The sequence below is a fragment of the Octodon degus genome, unplaced genomic scaffold, assembly GCF_000260255.1.
Source record: "Octodon degus isolate 3935 unplaced genomic scaffold, OctDeg1.0 scaffold00072, whole genome shotgun sequence".
Classification (NCBI taxonomy): domain Eukaryota; kingdom Metazoa; phylum Chordata; class Mammalia; order Rodentia; family Octodontidae; genus Octodon; species Octodon degus.
In genome coordinates this window covers 1,879,441-1,894,978 of record NW_004524648.1, presented here as the reverse complement: position 1 = coordinate 1,894,978, position 15,538 = coordinate 1,879,441, and the positions used below count along the sequence as shown (strand labels likewise).

Here is a 15,538-nt window from a genome sequence, read left to right as displayed (position 1 = left end):
TCGCTGTGCTTTTGCTTAGCTTAGCTTGTTCTAAGTAGGTGCTTTAGACCACTGAGCCATCTCACCAGCCCTTAGATAGGATTTGGATATGTAGTTCAGGCTGTCCTCAAACTCAAGATAATCCCAGCCTCCAAGTACTGGGATTACAGGTGTGTGCTACTATACTCGGTGTTCAAAGACATTTCATACTGCTCTTATTAGACTCTAGACCTGCTCTGATGGCCATGATTTCTCCCTCCCCTAGCTGTTTGTCTGCTAGTCTTCAATATCTGGTCACTGCTGATCCAGGACAAAAGGTACCAGGCTAACCCCAGTAAGACTGAAAACACCCCACCTACAGACTCCAGAGTAGGAAAGCAAAGTTACAGAAGTTCCCCACAGGATTAGAAGGATCAGTGAAAGTGCCCTAGTTACCTACCCAATGATATATATGTCCAGGTTCAGGTTTGGGTTATTTAGCTGAAGCAGGTCACTGAGATCTAGAGGGGGTGCTTCGGAGGCCACATTCCACGTCACAACATGAATGCTGTGGAAAGATGCAAAGGGAGGAAGAGGCTAAGATCTTGTCAAGATAATGAGCAAGGGTCTAAGCCTGCTAACAGCTGTACCAGTTCACTGCATAATAATGTAAATGTATTTTTGCATCTGGTGGTAGGAGGAGCACAGTAGACTTCATTTTTTTTTTTGTTTGTTTTTTTGTTTTTTGTGGTAGTGGGGATTGAACTCAGGACCCTGCACTTGCCAGGTAAGTGCTTATTCTACTGAGCTATCTCCCTGGCGACTTCATCTTCACTTCTTTTTGTTTTTGTCTTTCTGAGACAGGGTCTCACTATGCAGCTTAGGCTGGCCTTGAGCTCACTTTGCAGCCAAGGCTGGCCTTGAACTTGAAACAATCTTCCTGCCTCAGCCTCTCAAATGCTGGGATTACAGATGTATACCAACACCATGCCCTAGTTCATCTTCACTTTTATCCGCTAAAGCAGGACTGTACCCTGGACTGGAATCTCCACGCAGGCCCATTACTGCCCAATGTGGCCATACTAATGCTGCCAACATCAGAGCTACCGAACACAACTCACAGGCTTTTGGTCAAGCAAAGGAAAGGATGGCGGGATGGATGGCCAGGAACCTCTTAATCCATCAGCTTCTCCAGCCTTCTACATTTCAATGATCATCTATGGGTCAGTCAACAACTCCCAACTCAGCGGTTCCTAATACCAGCAGGGAGAGCTCAGGGTTCAGGTTTAGACTGCACCTGGTAAAAGGTCTTGAGCTACTAAGGCAAGGGAATTTCAAAAATAACAAAGTAACAACATCATATTCCCTTGTTTGCAGATCCCTTTAGCTCAAAAATTCTACCAACACCTTCAGGGAGGCTGAGGAGAAGTGTCTAAGTAACCAGTTTCTCAACCTTTCTCTCAAGAGCCTACCCTCTCTTGGGAAAAGTCCTCAATTGGATAACATTATCTCAACTTCATACAAGAGAAGCAGATCAGTGGCTCTCGATAATATTATGTCCTGTCAAGAGGCCAAAGGAAAGAGACTTGAAGACCTTTTTATTTTGGGGTGGGGGCAGGTGTTTGAGATAGGGAGGCTGAGGCAAGAAGATCACCAAGGGCAGCCTGAACTACATAGCAAGACTCTATCTCAAAGAACCAAGAAAAGTGAATGAATCAAGGAAAATAAAGTAGGAGTCCTTAGCTAGCCTGGCTTTGAACTCACTATGTAGCCCACAGTGGCCTCCAGAATAGCCTTGCAATGATCCTCCTGCCTCGGCCTCCTGAAGTGCAGGGATTATAGATGTGTGCCACCATGCTCAGCTTGAATACCTATTTAATAATTCCAGAAACACTCCAAGGAATCCCAGACCGCTGAGTACAGGTAAGGCAGGAGGTGCAGATTCTGTAGAAATCAAAAACAGCCACCAAATTTCCTGTGAATCTCAAGAATACCAAGAAAGAGTACCCGAAGCAACTGAAGATCCAAATGGGTCAACACAAGGCTGGGCGGAAAGGGTACCTTATTTTAAAACGTGTCTTCTCCACTAGACCTTGTTCTTAGAGATCCATGTCCTAAAAAGCAAGTCTTGAAGAAATTCTTGGCCAGCTTAAACAAACTTCCTGCCTCTCCCTTCAATGTAAACAAAATAATACAAAAAGCTCCTTCTCTGGAAGGATGAGATTACATACTTCATTTGTTTACGATCTCCCCCTGCTGTCCAGCAGAGGATTAAGGAAGGCAGCTTTTTTACTCAAAAAGCTCCTTGTTTCCGCGGAGCTTTATTCTTCCTGGATGGAGAACAAAAGTGAGGATTTCTTGTTCCCCACTCTCAGGTCTGAGATTAGCAGTAAACTCGTGCATCGTGACTTACAGTACGTTGGTGATTAACGCTGTTCGTGAAAGAGCAAGCATAAAACTAGGCTTCATTTTATTACAAGAATTTATCTAATCTAAATCTGATTTTGATTTTCAGAGGTCATAAAGGGATTAGGCAGATCCCTAAGGTGTATGTCAATGATTTTCAAAACAGGCTGCTAAGACTTCTAGCCTACACTTAAGGAGCAAATCCATTATGTCCTTAATAGCCTAGCACAGGTTTCACCTCCAAAGATCAACAGGGTCACCTGTTTGAGGCGCCTAAGGAATAATGTGCTCTGGGACATAAATTTAGGGAAAGGGTGAGCCACAGACCCTACATATGTCCCTCGGCACTGGTCTGAAAGAATGTAGGTGGGCAACCGTGCAGTGGGTCGGCCCATTCTCTCCCTGTATGGTTCTGTCCAAACGCCCAGAATCCCTACTCAGCCATTCTGCGAACCAGATTGGCCGGCTCGCAGGAGTTCTTACCCGAGCTTCATCTCTCTCGACTCAGGCAGCTTCGGTTGTCTCTCAGCAGCCATCATTCCCATGCGGTGGTACGGTTGGCTCGTGTCTCCCGGTCTAAGATGGTCACCTCCCAGGAAACCACTCAGGGAGCAAGTACCTGAAGCCTCACTAGTTCCTGGTTGTTTTTGTTCCGGATTCTGACTATTTCGGCTTCCGTAAGAGGCGGGTCTTACTACGCTAAAGTGCGGCATGATGCGATTTGGAAAGAGGGGCGGGACTCTCCAACAGATGCTAAAAGGCTACAGGCTGAGAGCAGGGACCCAAGGACACACGGAGATAAGGGGTGTATCGCCTCTCAACATAGTTCTACGTAACGAGGCCCAAGCAGGAAAGCGAATGGACGCTCACGGAGCCCCACCTCCCATCAATCCCAGCATGCCCTGCGCGGGGGTGAGAAGGCCGCATCTTCCGGCGGAAGTAACCTACAAAATCTGCGGCTTAGGGTTCTGGCTTCTGTACTTTCCTCACGCGCCAGCTGCCCAGACCTGGACTGGAGCATGCGTGGTCGCGTCTGTGCCCGTTACCTGGTCTCGCCGAGTTATTATGTTGGTGAAGATGCGCCTACATTGTTTACAACCTGTAGCCTTTTTTTTTTTTTTTTTGGTATTGGGGAGTCGAATTTAGGAACTCATGCTTGTCAGGAAGGCACTGTGCCACTGACCTATATCATCGGGCCTTGATCTCCTTGTTTTACCTTTTACACATAAGGTATTATGGAGTTTTGGGGCTCTTGGAAGTGACCATTAATGAATGAAAAGTCATTTCTTCTGCTTAAGAGATACTTTTTTTTCCTTCGGGGGTTGGTTGGGGTTACTGGGAATTGGACTCAAGACAATGCCCTTGCCAGATAGGTGCATGTGTTGCTGAGCTATATCCCCAACCCTGGTTAGCCTTTATTTAAACATGAAATACGCTCGGGGAAAGCAAATTACAATTTCCCTTACATCAGTTTTTGAATCTTCTTAGGGAAGGAGACTGCATGGGATTTCACTGAGAGCCATGACTTTCTCCCAGAAAAATACAATTTCATAAATAAGCTTTGTACAGTTCAGACCTTGATGCCAGATTAAAGTTAACCCACCTCACTCCCCACCCCCACAGGCAGGATCTCATTATGTAGTTCAGGTTGGCCTTGAAATCAAAGTTGAGGTGATCCTCCTGTCCCAGCCACCCAAACCACCTTTAAAGTCTGTTTTAGGCCTGTAATCCAGCACTCGGATCATTTGGAATTGGAGATGAACCTGGAATACATAGGAAGACCCTGACTCAAAAAAACAAAAAAAACATAGCTGGGGGTGGTGGTGCATGCTAGTAATCCCATCACTTTGGAGGCTGAAGCAGGATCACTGAGTTTGAGACCAGCCTGGACTGCACAGGGAAACCTTGTCTCAAGAAAGAAAAAAAACAAAAACCCTCCTATTTTCCTATCATAGGTCCTGCATGGTACAGCATTCTAGAAGTCATGGCCACTAAGGTGCCTCAGGTAGTGTATCTTGACCCAAGAGGTTTCAGGCCAGCCTGGGCAACATAGGGAAATCCTGTTGCCAAAGGGGGAAAAAAAAAAAACCTTTCAACCTTAAATAAATGTTCGGCTTGGTAGGGTAGATGAAGTAGAAGGGCAAAAACCCCAAGGAAAACACTGCCACTTGAAAATGGCAAAACTGTATATAGATATACAATGCTGTGTTGACAAGAGAGTATTTTATTTTATTTATTTATTTATTTTAATTTTATTTATTTGTGTGTGTGTGGCCAGCTCAGCCCACCAGGGGGCGGGGCTGGCTGGTATATGGTGCTGGGGGATTGAACCGCGGTCCCTATGCTTTTAGTTTGTTCTAAGTAGGTGCTTTAGACCACTGAGCCATCTCACCAGCCCAAGAGAGTATTTTAATTAGCAGATATTCCCTGCATAAATTTTCATACACCATTGCACCTCCTAATTCTGCCCTGGTAAAGTGGGAGAGGACACATCAGTAAGAGTTTGAGGGTACTAAATTGTGAAATGGACATATGAACATCATCAGTAAGCTGGACTCCGGAAATCTCTGTCTAGGATTTTATTAGACTGCTTTTTTCCCCAATATACCTGTATTGGAAGATTGAGACAAAAAGGCACAAACTCACATTAAATAAACAAGGTAATCTAATCAGTTCTACAAAGTGTAGTTTGTAAAAGAAGTAGCACTAGGTACCAACCAAAGTAAGTTGGGGAGTCCCAGCAGGACTGTAAAAGGAGAACTTGGGAAGAGACACATGCCCACAATACCAACCCGTCCTCACCCTCTCTTGGTGAGAAGGCCAGAGCCCAGCAGCCCTCATGTAGAGGCACTGCTACTTTCAACTGGGACTGAGACCCTAAAGGAAGCAGCTGGTTTGCAGGGGTGTGGCACACCCCCAGGTAATCTCCACATGGAGCTGAGCTTTTGCTCAGAAGTCCCTCTTGAATGCTAGGCAGTTTAGGGTGGGTGAAGAGAGGAGGAGGTACTTAAAAGAAGCCAACACTGTTGTCTAGCAGCAACACCACTCATGAGGACAGAATACCAGGGACGGTCCTTTTTCATGTGGGCAGGATCCCCAGATGCAGGCTGATCTCAGGAAACTGGAGCTCAGCTTATGCAGATGTTTTCAGTTGCGGTGAGAGTGGGAAGTGGGTGGAGGTGAAGGAGCCATGGAAAAGGCAGAAGAGCCCCCATTTCAGCTGATGCAGTATGTGTGGGTCTCACAGAAGAGCTGAAGAAAGGAGACTAATATCTGCTGATCCTCATCCCAAGGTAAAAAAAATCTGCTTATAGTATCCGTTTCTCCCAAGATAACTCACATCTGTACTTCACCTAGTTGATGAATGAAGAAGGAAAGTCTTTAAGCACAAATATAATAGTATTAATACAGAGCTTGTAGGAAAACATTTACATTTTTCTCCTGTAGGAATGCCTCTTCTCCAACTTTCTCAGACCAATGCACACTAGGTAGCAGTTGAGATACTAATCACGAATTGAATGCCCAGGCCCATTACTAAGGACCCAGGAAAAGGAGGAGACGTACAGAGGAAAAATGCAGAGGATGTCTCTGGTCCCAAAGGGACCTCAGTGAAGGTCAGAGCTAACCATGCTGCACGGTCAAATTCTGTCCACTGTTGTGCCAGGAAGGCCATCAGGATCTCCCAAGTGCAATCCCATGAGACACTCCCTTATTGCACTTAGAAATGAGTAAGGTAAGGCAAACAAAAAGATAAAAACATAAGGATAAATTATCCCATTCAGCTTCTTATTCCCAAGGGAGACTTGGTCTCTCTCACAAGTGGCACCCAGGCAAGCATGGGGCTGGATGACTGCACACACTGGCTGACACACTTCAAAAGGTTTGGGAATGGTCAGGTGACACTGTAGCTGTCTCAGATTCACCAACCAAGAAGGCATTATCTGTTTTCTCCAAAGTTGTAAGAACCAGGACATAGCAGCCTCCACTTCCCTTGAACCTGGACTTCTCCAGCCTACTTTGGTAGAATTTTATACTATGATCACTGCTTTTGATTGTCCAGGACAGAACTCAGCCTGAGGCAGGATGAACTGAGTTCTTTTTTTGGAACCAGGGATTGAACTCGGGTCCTTGCACTTGCCAAGGAAGCACTTATTCCACTGAGCCATCTCCCCGGCCCAACTGAGTTCTTTTTCTTCAAATTCATTTCCAATGATTGGAGATAAAAGGGTACATGTTCTACTAAAAAAGCTTTTTGCATGCTCATTGTGTGCAGCATTAAGAGAGCAGGACTCTTGTATTCTAACCAACCTCAAAGACAGAGGATAGGGATCTAAGAAAGCACAGAGAAAAGAGGATTATTGCTGAGTGGCAGCACCAGCCCAAAAGGGAAGAGGAGCATGAACATATAGAGCTCCTCGGGGTCAGACAGATCACTATCTACAGGACAGACTCAATTCTAAGGGTCACACTGGACAAGTCCCTCAAGATGGAGAGGTGTCCGGGGTGGCTTGTAGGCTCTACAGAATGATTCACACAGAACGGGCAACAGGAGGGCCAAGAAGCTACAGTTGTTTCCAATAGTGGCCAGAGATAAAAGGACTGGGGCAAGGATTACTCATATTTGTTAAATTTTCTGAAACGGAGGCTGGCTGGGCCTCCTTGGTGCTCTGAGCACTCTAACACACTATGGGAACAGAGGTCAGCTATGAAGCCACACTGCCATTCTATGGAACTGGGAGGGTGGGAAATCTGTATTTCTAACTCATCCTCTCTCCTCAAGTGAGCACTCAAAATTGCAAAGATCTGCCCAGGAAGCAAAAATATTACTTTATCCCAAGGTTCAAAACAAAGGAACTTAAAAATCACCACATCACAAAAGGCAGCTATTCTGAAAGACTTAAAAATGTCACTTGGAAATAAGGGTGGGGGGGAACCACACAGAAACGGGTCAGAACACAATGGAGAGAGAGAGAAGAGCTGTAAATACAGCAACCCATTCGCCACACATCTCAGAGGAGCAGGCTCCTGCACACACAGGCTCTGTAATACCAGACGGTCTATTTGTTCACAATATTAAAGGGTATCTAGAATTAGCTACAGTATGGGATCAGAAGTTGCCTGAAGAATGGGCACAGAAAGGCTGCGTCCGAAGATGGCCTGTCACTCAGGAGGGTGGAGCTGCTGGGCCTTCCTGTTGACCACTGTCTTGCAAAACTAGAAGAGAAATACAATTATTAAGGAAGCAACAGAGGAAGGCAGAAGCACACTGTAAATCACTACAAGCAGAGGAATTTCTAAAGCCAGAAAGGTGGCAACTGGTGGAGAGGGGGATCCTGGGGAGGACACTGAGGCCCCAGCAGCAACTGGGAAGTTGGCATTGCAAGATCCCACTTAGATCTACCACTGCAACCTCCAGAAGCTGCACTAAGAACATGGGGCAGCGAGAGCATGCAGAGGTCTGCATCACTGGTGCTAATTTGTTATTTGGTGAAATCATTTTCTCAGTTTGAGAACAGGGACAGGCTTTCCATTCATGATTACTCCAAGCTGCAAGAATAACATGAGTGTGCAGGGCAACAGGGAGACTGCATGGGTAGCTAACAGGAGCAAGTACCTCGGTGAAATGACAGTATAAAGAAAGGGACAACTCCTCCTCCCCACCCCAGGACCTGGGCAGAAGCATCTCCCCAGCATCTGAATGATGTGGCCTCTATTGAGGACAATTAGTATGGGGCCAGGGGTAGAAAGAAGGAAATGAAGAACCAAATGCAATGATTAATGCATATAAAAGCTGTTTGACCAGATTTCTTAAGGGAAGGGCAGGGAATACCAGTATTGGGCAGTGTGGAACAGCTGACATGAGTACATGGTGTGCACCAGCATGCCAGCATCTGCTTGACATGGCTCAAATTGCAAAAGGGGAAGTGATTAATGGCACACGAGCTTTGCTTCTGCATCCACCGCCTCAGTCCTTACCACCCTGTCCATGTCTATCTGGGTGGTTCTTTATTAAGCTTTTCTTGGAAGTGTCTTAAAAGTCATAATCCTTTTCATGGAGGCCTGAGAGCTCGCTCTTTAACATGGCAGTCATCATCATTACTAAGAGTGAAAGATGAATGAAGGATGAAGTCGACTTTCTGACTCCATTGTGAGCTGCTGAGACCTTGAGGACCCAAACCGATTTTTAGCTTCTATGACATGCACATTGAGAAATAAAGTACATACAGTGCAGAAAGGGGAGGGGTGGCTTTAGTCATCTGCCGTCATTCCTTTCACTGGGTCCTTTTGTCTCATCTGGAACGGAAGAGAAAAAATTGAGGGCTCTTGATGTTAGAGAGAACTCCACCACAAATACAGCCTGCCTTCTCAATGTTGCTGAGACAGGATTGGCTAGTTTTTATGCACAAAGCAAAAGTTTCCACAGAATTTGGCACGAGCAAGCACACAAGAGCACACACACACAGAGTCAAAGTCACACTGAGAATACCTGTGTCACACACTCTACGTTTCAACACCTTAGTCATCTACCACATCTTCTCCCTTCTGCTTTTAATAAAATGGGACTTCCTATCAGTGATCTAAATAGCTTCTCCCATTGTCAGAGATGAGGTCCCTCCATAAATAACTTTTATTGTTACAGAAAACTAGCCTAAGAATGGTTATTTCCCATTTCCTGGGGCCTACATGACTTTTCTGATTTACTAGATCTAGCAAATGTAAGCTATATATATAAGAATATGAAATTAGAAATGTCAATCCTGGGGCCAGGGAGATGGCTCAGTGGAATAAGCCCTTCCCTAGCAAGCACAAGGATCTGAGTTCAATACCCAATTCTGGAAAAAAAAAAAAAAAAAAAAAAAGCCAATCCTATTTTTGTCTCTTTTTAATAGCAAAGTTAGTGTTTATTGAAACACTGCACACTCTCTCCAGAGAGAATGTGAGGTGTGATAGTACCATCTATGATCCTAGCACTTGGGAGGCTGAGCTAGGTGGATTGCTGTGTTGTTGTTAGAAACAACTGGGTTTTGGGGGCTGCAGTCTCTTTTTTTTTAGTGGTACCGGGGATTGAACTGGGGCCCTTGCACTTGCCAGGCAAGCACTTATTCTGTTGAACTATCTCCCCAGCCCATGCAGTCTCCTTCTGAAGATAATTTCTAGGCTCTTTCCATCCTAAGGAAAGAATTGGTCAAGATGAGATGAGCAAAAAAGGTAGCACAGTTTTGTCAGAGATAGGAAAGAGGTTCAGGAGAGCAAGTTTGATCCAAGTAAAAATCAGGAGTATATTCTACAGTGTGAGAGCTAAGCACATGGGAGAGTGAACACAGAGCCATGTCTTGTTTTAACAGTGACTTCCGCCAGGGCCAGGATTTGGTTGAATGCAATGTATATAATCATTTATAAAATAATTTATTTGGAGTTCCATTTCTTAGTATTTTTCTTTCAGAGATTATTCTTCCCAGCTGGGTGTGTTACATATACCTATAAACTCAGTACTTCATAAGGCTGAGGAGGAGAGCAAATACGAGCCCAGGTTGGGAAATTTAGTGACTTAAGGAGATCCTGATTTAAAAAAGGAGGGTGGCCAGATTGCCCAGGGGATTAAAGGCAGACACAGGGGCCAGTTCGATCCCTGGCCTGTGGCCTGGCCCCAGCCCTGGGACACACTGAGACAGACTGAGATGGTGGTGCACCCTTGTAATTCCAGAGCTTGGGAGAATCACTATGAGACCAATCTGTGTAGTGAGACCCTGTAATAACATTAAAAAAATAAATAAAAATAAAAAATAGGCAGTCGCGGATGGTTTGCTGAGCCCGTTAGTGCTCCGCATCGAGACTGACGCTGCCGTCATGTCCCGCTACCTGCGCCCCCCTAACACGTCTCTGTTCGTCAGGAATGTGGCCGACGACACTAGGTCTGAAGATTTACGGCGTGAATTTGGCTGCTATGGTCCAATAGTTGATGTCTATGTTCCACTTGATTTCTACACGCAATGTCCAAGAGGATTTGCTTATGTTCAATTTGAGGATGTTCGTGATGCTGAAGATGCTTTACATAATTTGGACAGAAAATGGATTTGTGGACGTCAGATCGAAATACAGTTTGCACAGGGGGATCGGAAGACACCAAATCAAATGAAATCCAAGGAAGGAAGGAATGTGTACAGTTCTTCACATTACGATGATTATGACAGATATAGACGTTCTAGGAGCCGGAGCTATGAAAGGAGGCGATCAAGAAGTCGGTCTTTCGATTACAACTATAGAAGATCTTATAGTCCTAGAAACAGTAGACCGACTGGAAGACCACGACGTAGCAGAAGCCATTCCGACAATGATAGATTCAAACACCGAAATCGATCTTTTTCAAGATCTAAATCCAATTCAAGATCATGGTCCAAGTCCCAGCCCAAGAAAGAAATGAAGGCTAAATCACGTTCTAGACCAAACTGCAGCTGGAATACCCAGTACAGTTCTGCTTACTACACTTCAAGAAAGATCTGAAAGCGGAAAAAGAACCAAAGAAGGGCAGTTCAAGCGACCAAAGGGTGGGTGGAAGGTGCTGCAGTATGAATGCTGTACGAATATTTTGACTGGTATGAAAACATAAAAGAATTATCGAAAACTACATGGAATAATTGAAGTCCCTTCAAGTTTGAAAGTAAGCATTTTAGGACAAATAAAAGGAAATTCAACTTTGTACTTGTGGAAACTAATCCCTAAATATGAACAGGTTTATATTGATTCATGGGTAACAGGTCCATAACTTATTTAAAACTAGGATGTCTGAGTATCAAGGAAGACAGCCATAGTTTTTTTAACAGTGCCTCTATTGGTCTGTCTCAAACTGAATGGGGTGGGGGTGGGGATAAGGTCCAATGTAAAGTTTTTCTTGGTTATTTCTTTAAATCATTTCCATTTATGCCATTTTTGGCAAATCTTGCCTTTGTTTATTCGGGTGCCAGTGTTTTCTGCTTAATCGTTTGCTTTGTTGGCATCTGAGTTCATTGACTTATATAGCTCATACGGTTTACATCACCATTAACCACTCACTGTCCCAGGTATATTCCAAGTATACTTGACATCCAGCCAAGAGGGCCCATCACTTCTCACCTCTTCCCGAAACAGAATGTCAGCAGATACTTAATCAAGTCCTTACTATGGGCAAAATGTCACATGGGGTAACTGGGGAGAAGAATAGGTATTTGCTTTATTCTGTAAATGTCTACTGAGCACAACCCTAACGAATCACTGCAATATGGCCTTATTGTTTTGAGGTGTATTACACAGTATTTTGCACCACTCATATAATGTAATTATAAATCCAATATACTATCAAAGATAACTAGTTTTATGGTTACCTGCCATTTAAAAACATCCAGTATTTTATTTGCATCCCATTAATACGAATAATGAAAAAATGTTCTAATCTGTAATAAACTCATTTGCTGTGCTGTGACTGTAATATACTAGAGTTATATTAATTGTTAACTCTGCCTCAATCACACGCATTATAGGAAAAAAAATCTCCAAAATAAGTATTTAATTTTGCATTAGATATTCAAGAGACCCTGGGTGCTATGATTAGGTTATTTTGGGGAAGATAACTGTTAATCCCATCTGATTTAGTATGTTCTGTAATTGAGAAAATGTTTGCCAGATAATACTTTTCAGTGATTTACATGTACATTTTATAGGGGACATGTTTTGTGAATAGTGAATAAATAATTTTCATAGTGTTACAAAAAATAAAAAATAAAAAAAAATAAAAAAAAAAAAGATGCATCAGAGGATATAGTTCATAGTTTCTTTTTGGTACCTGGGATTGAACTCAGGACCTTGTACTTGCTAGGCAGGCACTTAAGCCACTGAGCTATCTCCCCAGCCCCCATCTGAGGATAGAATTCAGTGCAAAGCCTTAGTCTCTTTCCTGCCTTAGTCTTTTTTTTTTAATACATTTTTATTTATTTATGTGTGTGGGTGGCCAGCTCAGCCCACCAGGGGGCGGGGCTGGCTGGCATGTGGTGTTGGGGGATTGAAGATCGCCTATGCTTTGCTAAGCTTGTTCTAAATAAGTGCTTTAGACCACTGAGCCATCTCACCAGCCCCCTGACTTAGTCTTCCAATTGCTGGGATTATAGGCATGTGCCACCATACCTGGCTGATCTTTTTTTTTTTTTTTTTTTTGGTGGAACCGGGGTTTTAAACTCAGGCCCTTGTGCTTGCCAAGCAAGCGCTTATTCTACCGAGCCATTTCCCCAGCCCCCTTGAACTGAATCTTATACTAATCTGAAAATAAAAAGTTTAGTGAAATATAAAATAGGAAAAAGTTTGGTTTGGTTTTTTTTAGGTACCAGCGATCAATGCTGGGACCTTACGTCAACCCCTACTGGGTTTGGTTTTGAGATGGGGTCCTTGCAGTGTAGTTGAGGTTGTCCTTGAATTCAGTATGTAAGTGGGGCTGGCCTCAAACCTTGCATGGATCCTCCTGCTACATAAAGCCTTACAACCGCTGGTATGACAGGTTATGTGCCACCACAGCAGGAAAAAAAAAAAAAAAAAATTTCAAGTTTTAAGGCACTAAAATACATCCACAAATCAACTAATACTTCTGTGTACAGAACTACAGTGATAAAAAAAAAAAAAAAAATACAGAAAGAAGTTCATGGGGCTCGCCAAATAGCTCAGCGGATTAAAGCGCCTGAAAACAGGAGCTGGGGTTGGGAGTTCATCCTGCAGCCTGCCATGGAGCACTGGCCCCACCCCCATTGCCAGATGAGAGGGCAACTGAGACTGGGTGTGGTAGCATGAGCCTGTAATCCCAGCTCTTGGGAAGCTGTAAACAGGTGGATCACTGGGAGTCTGATCTAGTAATGAGACCCTGAATACCCTGTAGGACCCTTCCCTAAATACAAAAAAAGAAAGAAAAAGAAAATAGTTCGTGCTAAAGGCCTATTTCCTAGGTTACAAGGTGAGGGCTTGCTCCTCATCTAGTTGCATAGGGGAAAGTCCCTGGATCTTGGGAAGAAAGTGCCACGTGCTTACACATGTAGATTCCCGTGTCTCATGCTTAGCCCCCCAAGAAGCAAACCAAAACACAGTAAGTTTTATCAGTGAGAACCCAGAACTTTTAAGAAAAAATCAATAAACAGTAGAATACAGAGCAACATATTTTGGAGTCATAAACCTGTATATAATGAAATTTGGGGGGCTAGGGTAAAGGTTTGCGACACAATGCACATTTAGCATTCTCTCTTTTTTTTTTTTTTTTTTTTTGCAGAACCGGGGATTGAACTCAGGCTGAGCCATCTCCCCGGCCTCACGTTTAGCATTCTTTAAGTCCCAGATTCAATCCTCAAAACAAAAACAAAGGGGGCTGGGAAGATGGCTCAGTAGAATAAGTGCATTCCTGGTAAGCACAAGGGCCTGAGTTCAATCCCCAGTTCCGAGAAAAAAAAAACCAAAAACAGAAAAGGCAGGGTCTCAACCTTCCAAAGTGCTAGAGCACAAGTCTGTGGGCATGTACCACCATGCCCCACGTAGTTGTCCTGATTTCAGTAATTGAAAAATGCTTAACTTTTCTATAAACAGGGGCTAGTGGGCTGGGGAGATGGCTCAGTTGAATAAGCACTTCCCTGGAAAGCACAAGGACCTGAGTTCAACCCCTGGTTCTGGGAAAAAAGAAAAAAAAAAAAAACTTCTATAAACGGCCAGGGTGTCCCAGTGGCAGAGTGTGCATAGCTCTGACCTCAAAACAAGCTTACAGGAGGCGGACTGGGGAGATAGCCCAGCAAAATAAGTGCAAGGTCCTGAATTTGGTCCCTGGTACCACCAAAAAAAAAAAAAAAAAAAAAAAAAGAAAAAAGATTCTAGGAGGGTACTGTCTTCCTATGCATGGAAAGTTCTTTCTTTTTCTTTTCATGGACAGTTCTGAAAGTTCTGGCCCTGCTTTCAAAGAAGCTATGAAAATCTTATTTTCTGTTATCTCTTGGCCCAGCAGCTGAGCTAGGTACTTAATAGTTTCTCCTTATCAGCCTAGTTCTCAGCACTTCCAGCTAGCTAGCATGTTCCCAATCTGGGAGCTTCGCGGTGTAGTCTCCCATCCAAGTACTAACCAGGCCTAACCCTGCTTAGCTTAGGAGATCAGATGAGATCAGGCACGTTCAGGGTGTTATTGCCGTAGACGCTTTGGAGTGTAGTGTTCTGCTAGCTCTATAGGAGTGACCTGTCAGTGTTTAAGACTTACCCTGATGGTGACTCAGTAATCAGAAAGCCATAGGATAATTCTAGGGCACTCATAAAGGGCTCAGGCAATGTGCACATGCACATCCAACCTGTGAACTTGACCAGCTACAAAGTGACTTGGCGGTAGCTCCCTAGACAGGGGACCTGTAATCCCAGCTGAGCAAAAGCATGGACTGTAGAGGGACCAGAGGAATCATGGACCCACAGGGGCAGGATGGGAAAGGAAGTGTTATGGATCGTAGGAGGGCAGATCCTAACCATGCACACAGCATCAGTCTCTTTGGTGTTTTTCTTTTCTTTTTTTTCCCCCCAGCAGAACCAGAGATTGAACTCAGGCCCTTGTACTTGCCAGGCAGGCAATTATTCTACTGAGCTATTGCCCGGCCCTTCTTTGGTGTTTTTCAACAAATGTCCTAGGGAGCAATATACAGGAAGGTAAGTCTTCTTAATCTTTTTACTTTTCCAGTGCTGGGGGTCAACCTAGGAATACTCTGATAGTGAGTTACATCCCCAGCCCTTTTTACTTTGAGACAGGGCTTTGGCTTACTTGCAAAATGTCTTCGTGTACTTACATACAGATTCTCTTTAGATTTTTATCTTAAACAAATATAACTCCATAAAAATAGATTTGGGTTAATTATTTAGCATCTTACGCCTCAAGCTGAATTATTTGGCTGTAGGATGAAGCTCAAATACTGTAGAGAGGAAGTTGATTTGGAATGGAGATGGCCAGCCTGGCCTCACAATTGAGATCTCCATGTTTCTGTTTCCCAAGTAGCTAGGATTACAGGTGTGTACCACTGTACCTAGCTTTTTTTTTTTTTTTTAAATGGGTGTGTGTGTGTGTGTGTGTGTGTGTGGCCAGCTCAGCCCACCAGGGGGCGGGGCTGGCTGGCATGTGGTGCTGGGGGATCAAACCGCGGTCTCTGTG

At 44.1% G+C, this 15,538-nt stretch overlaps 3 protein-coding genes across 7 annotated transcripts in view; 1 reads left to right on the top strand and 2 right to left on the bottom strand.

Moving 5' to 3' along the window:
• The window catches only part of Inpp5k (inositol polyphosphate-5-phosphatase K), a 25,690-nt gene extending 22,435 nt beyond the window's left edge, over positions 1-3,255 (bottom strand). The window contains exons 1-2 of one of the 4 annotated variants that reach the window (XM_023719913.1): positions 2,848-3,255; positions 419-526 (exon numbers count right to left, since the gene is read on the bottom strand). In XM_023719913.1, the coding sequence (XP_023575681.1) occupies positions 419-526; positions 2,848-3,077 (338 nt within the window). In that variant the 5' untranslated portion in view covers positions 3,078-3,255. Of the gene's footprint in view, positions 1-418; positions 527-2,847 lie in introns of those variants that run through there. The other 3 variants (XM_023719912.1, XM_023719911.1, XM_023719914.1) reach the window with 3 other exon arrangements.
• A 1,675-nt stretch (positions 3,256-4,930) lies between these two features.
• Positions 4,931-15,538, bottom strand: part of Pitpna (phosphatidylinositol transfer protein alpha) — a 48,558-nt gene continuing 37,950 nt past the window's right edge. The window contains exons 11-12 of one of the 2 annotated variants that reach the window (XM_023719864.1): positions 8,590-8,658; positions 4,931-5,616 (exon numbers count right to left, since the gene is read on the bottom strand). In XM_023719864.1, coding sequence (XP_023575632.1) covers positions 8,614-8,658 — 45 coding nt within the window. In that variant the 3' untranslated portion in view covers positions 4,931-5,616; positions 8,590-8,613. Of the gene's footprint in view, positions 5,617-6,493; positions 7,579-8,589; positions 8,659-15,538 lie in introns of those variants that run through there. The other variant, XM_004635349.2, reaches the window with a different exon arrangement.
• Positions 10,213-11,968, top strand: LOC101577865 (serine/arginine-rich splicing factor 10-like). The gene is made up of 2 exons (XM_023719865.1): positions 10,213-10,703; positions 10,806-11,968. The coding sequence occupies exons 1-2, from the start codon at positions 10,213-10,215 to the stop codon at positions 10,864-10,866; spliced, it is 552 nt and encodes a 183-aa protein (XP_023575633.1). The 3' UTR covers positions 10,867-11,968.

Bases quoted from the DNA above. Each gene is read 5' to 3' on its own strand.
- LOC101577865 (XM_023719865.1), top strand. From the start codon at position 10,213: ATGTCCCGCTACCTGCGCCCCCCTAACACGTCTCTGTTCGTCAGGAAT. The intron at 10,704-10,805 runs ATTCAAACACCG...ATCACGTTCTAG, and splicing joins AGCCATTCCGACAATGATAG to ACCAAACTGCAGCTGGAATA.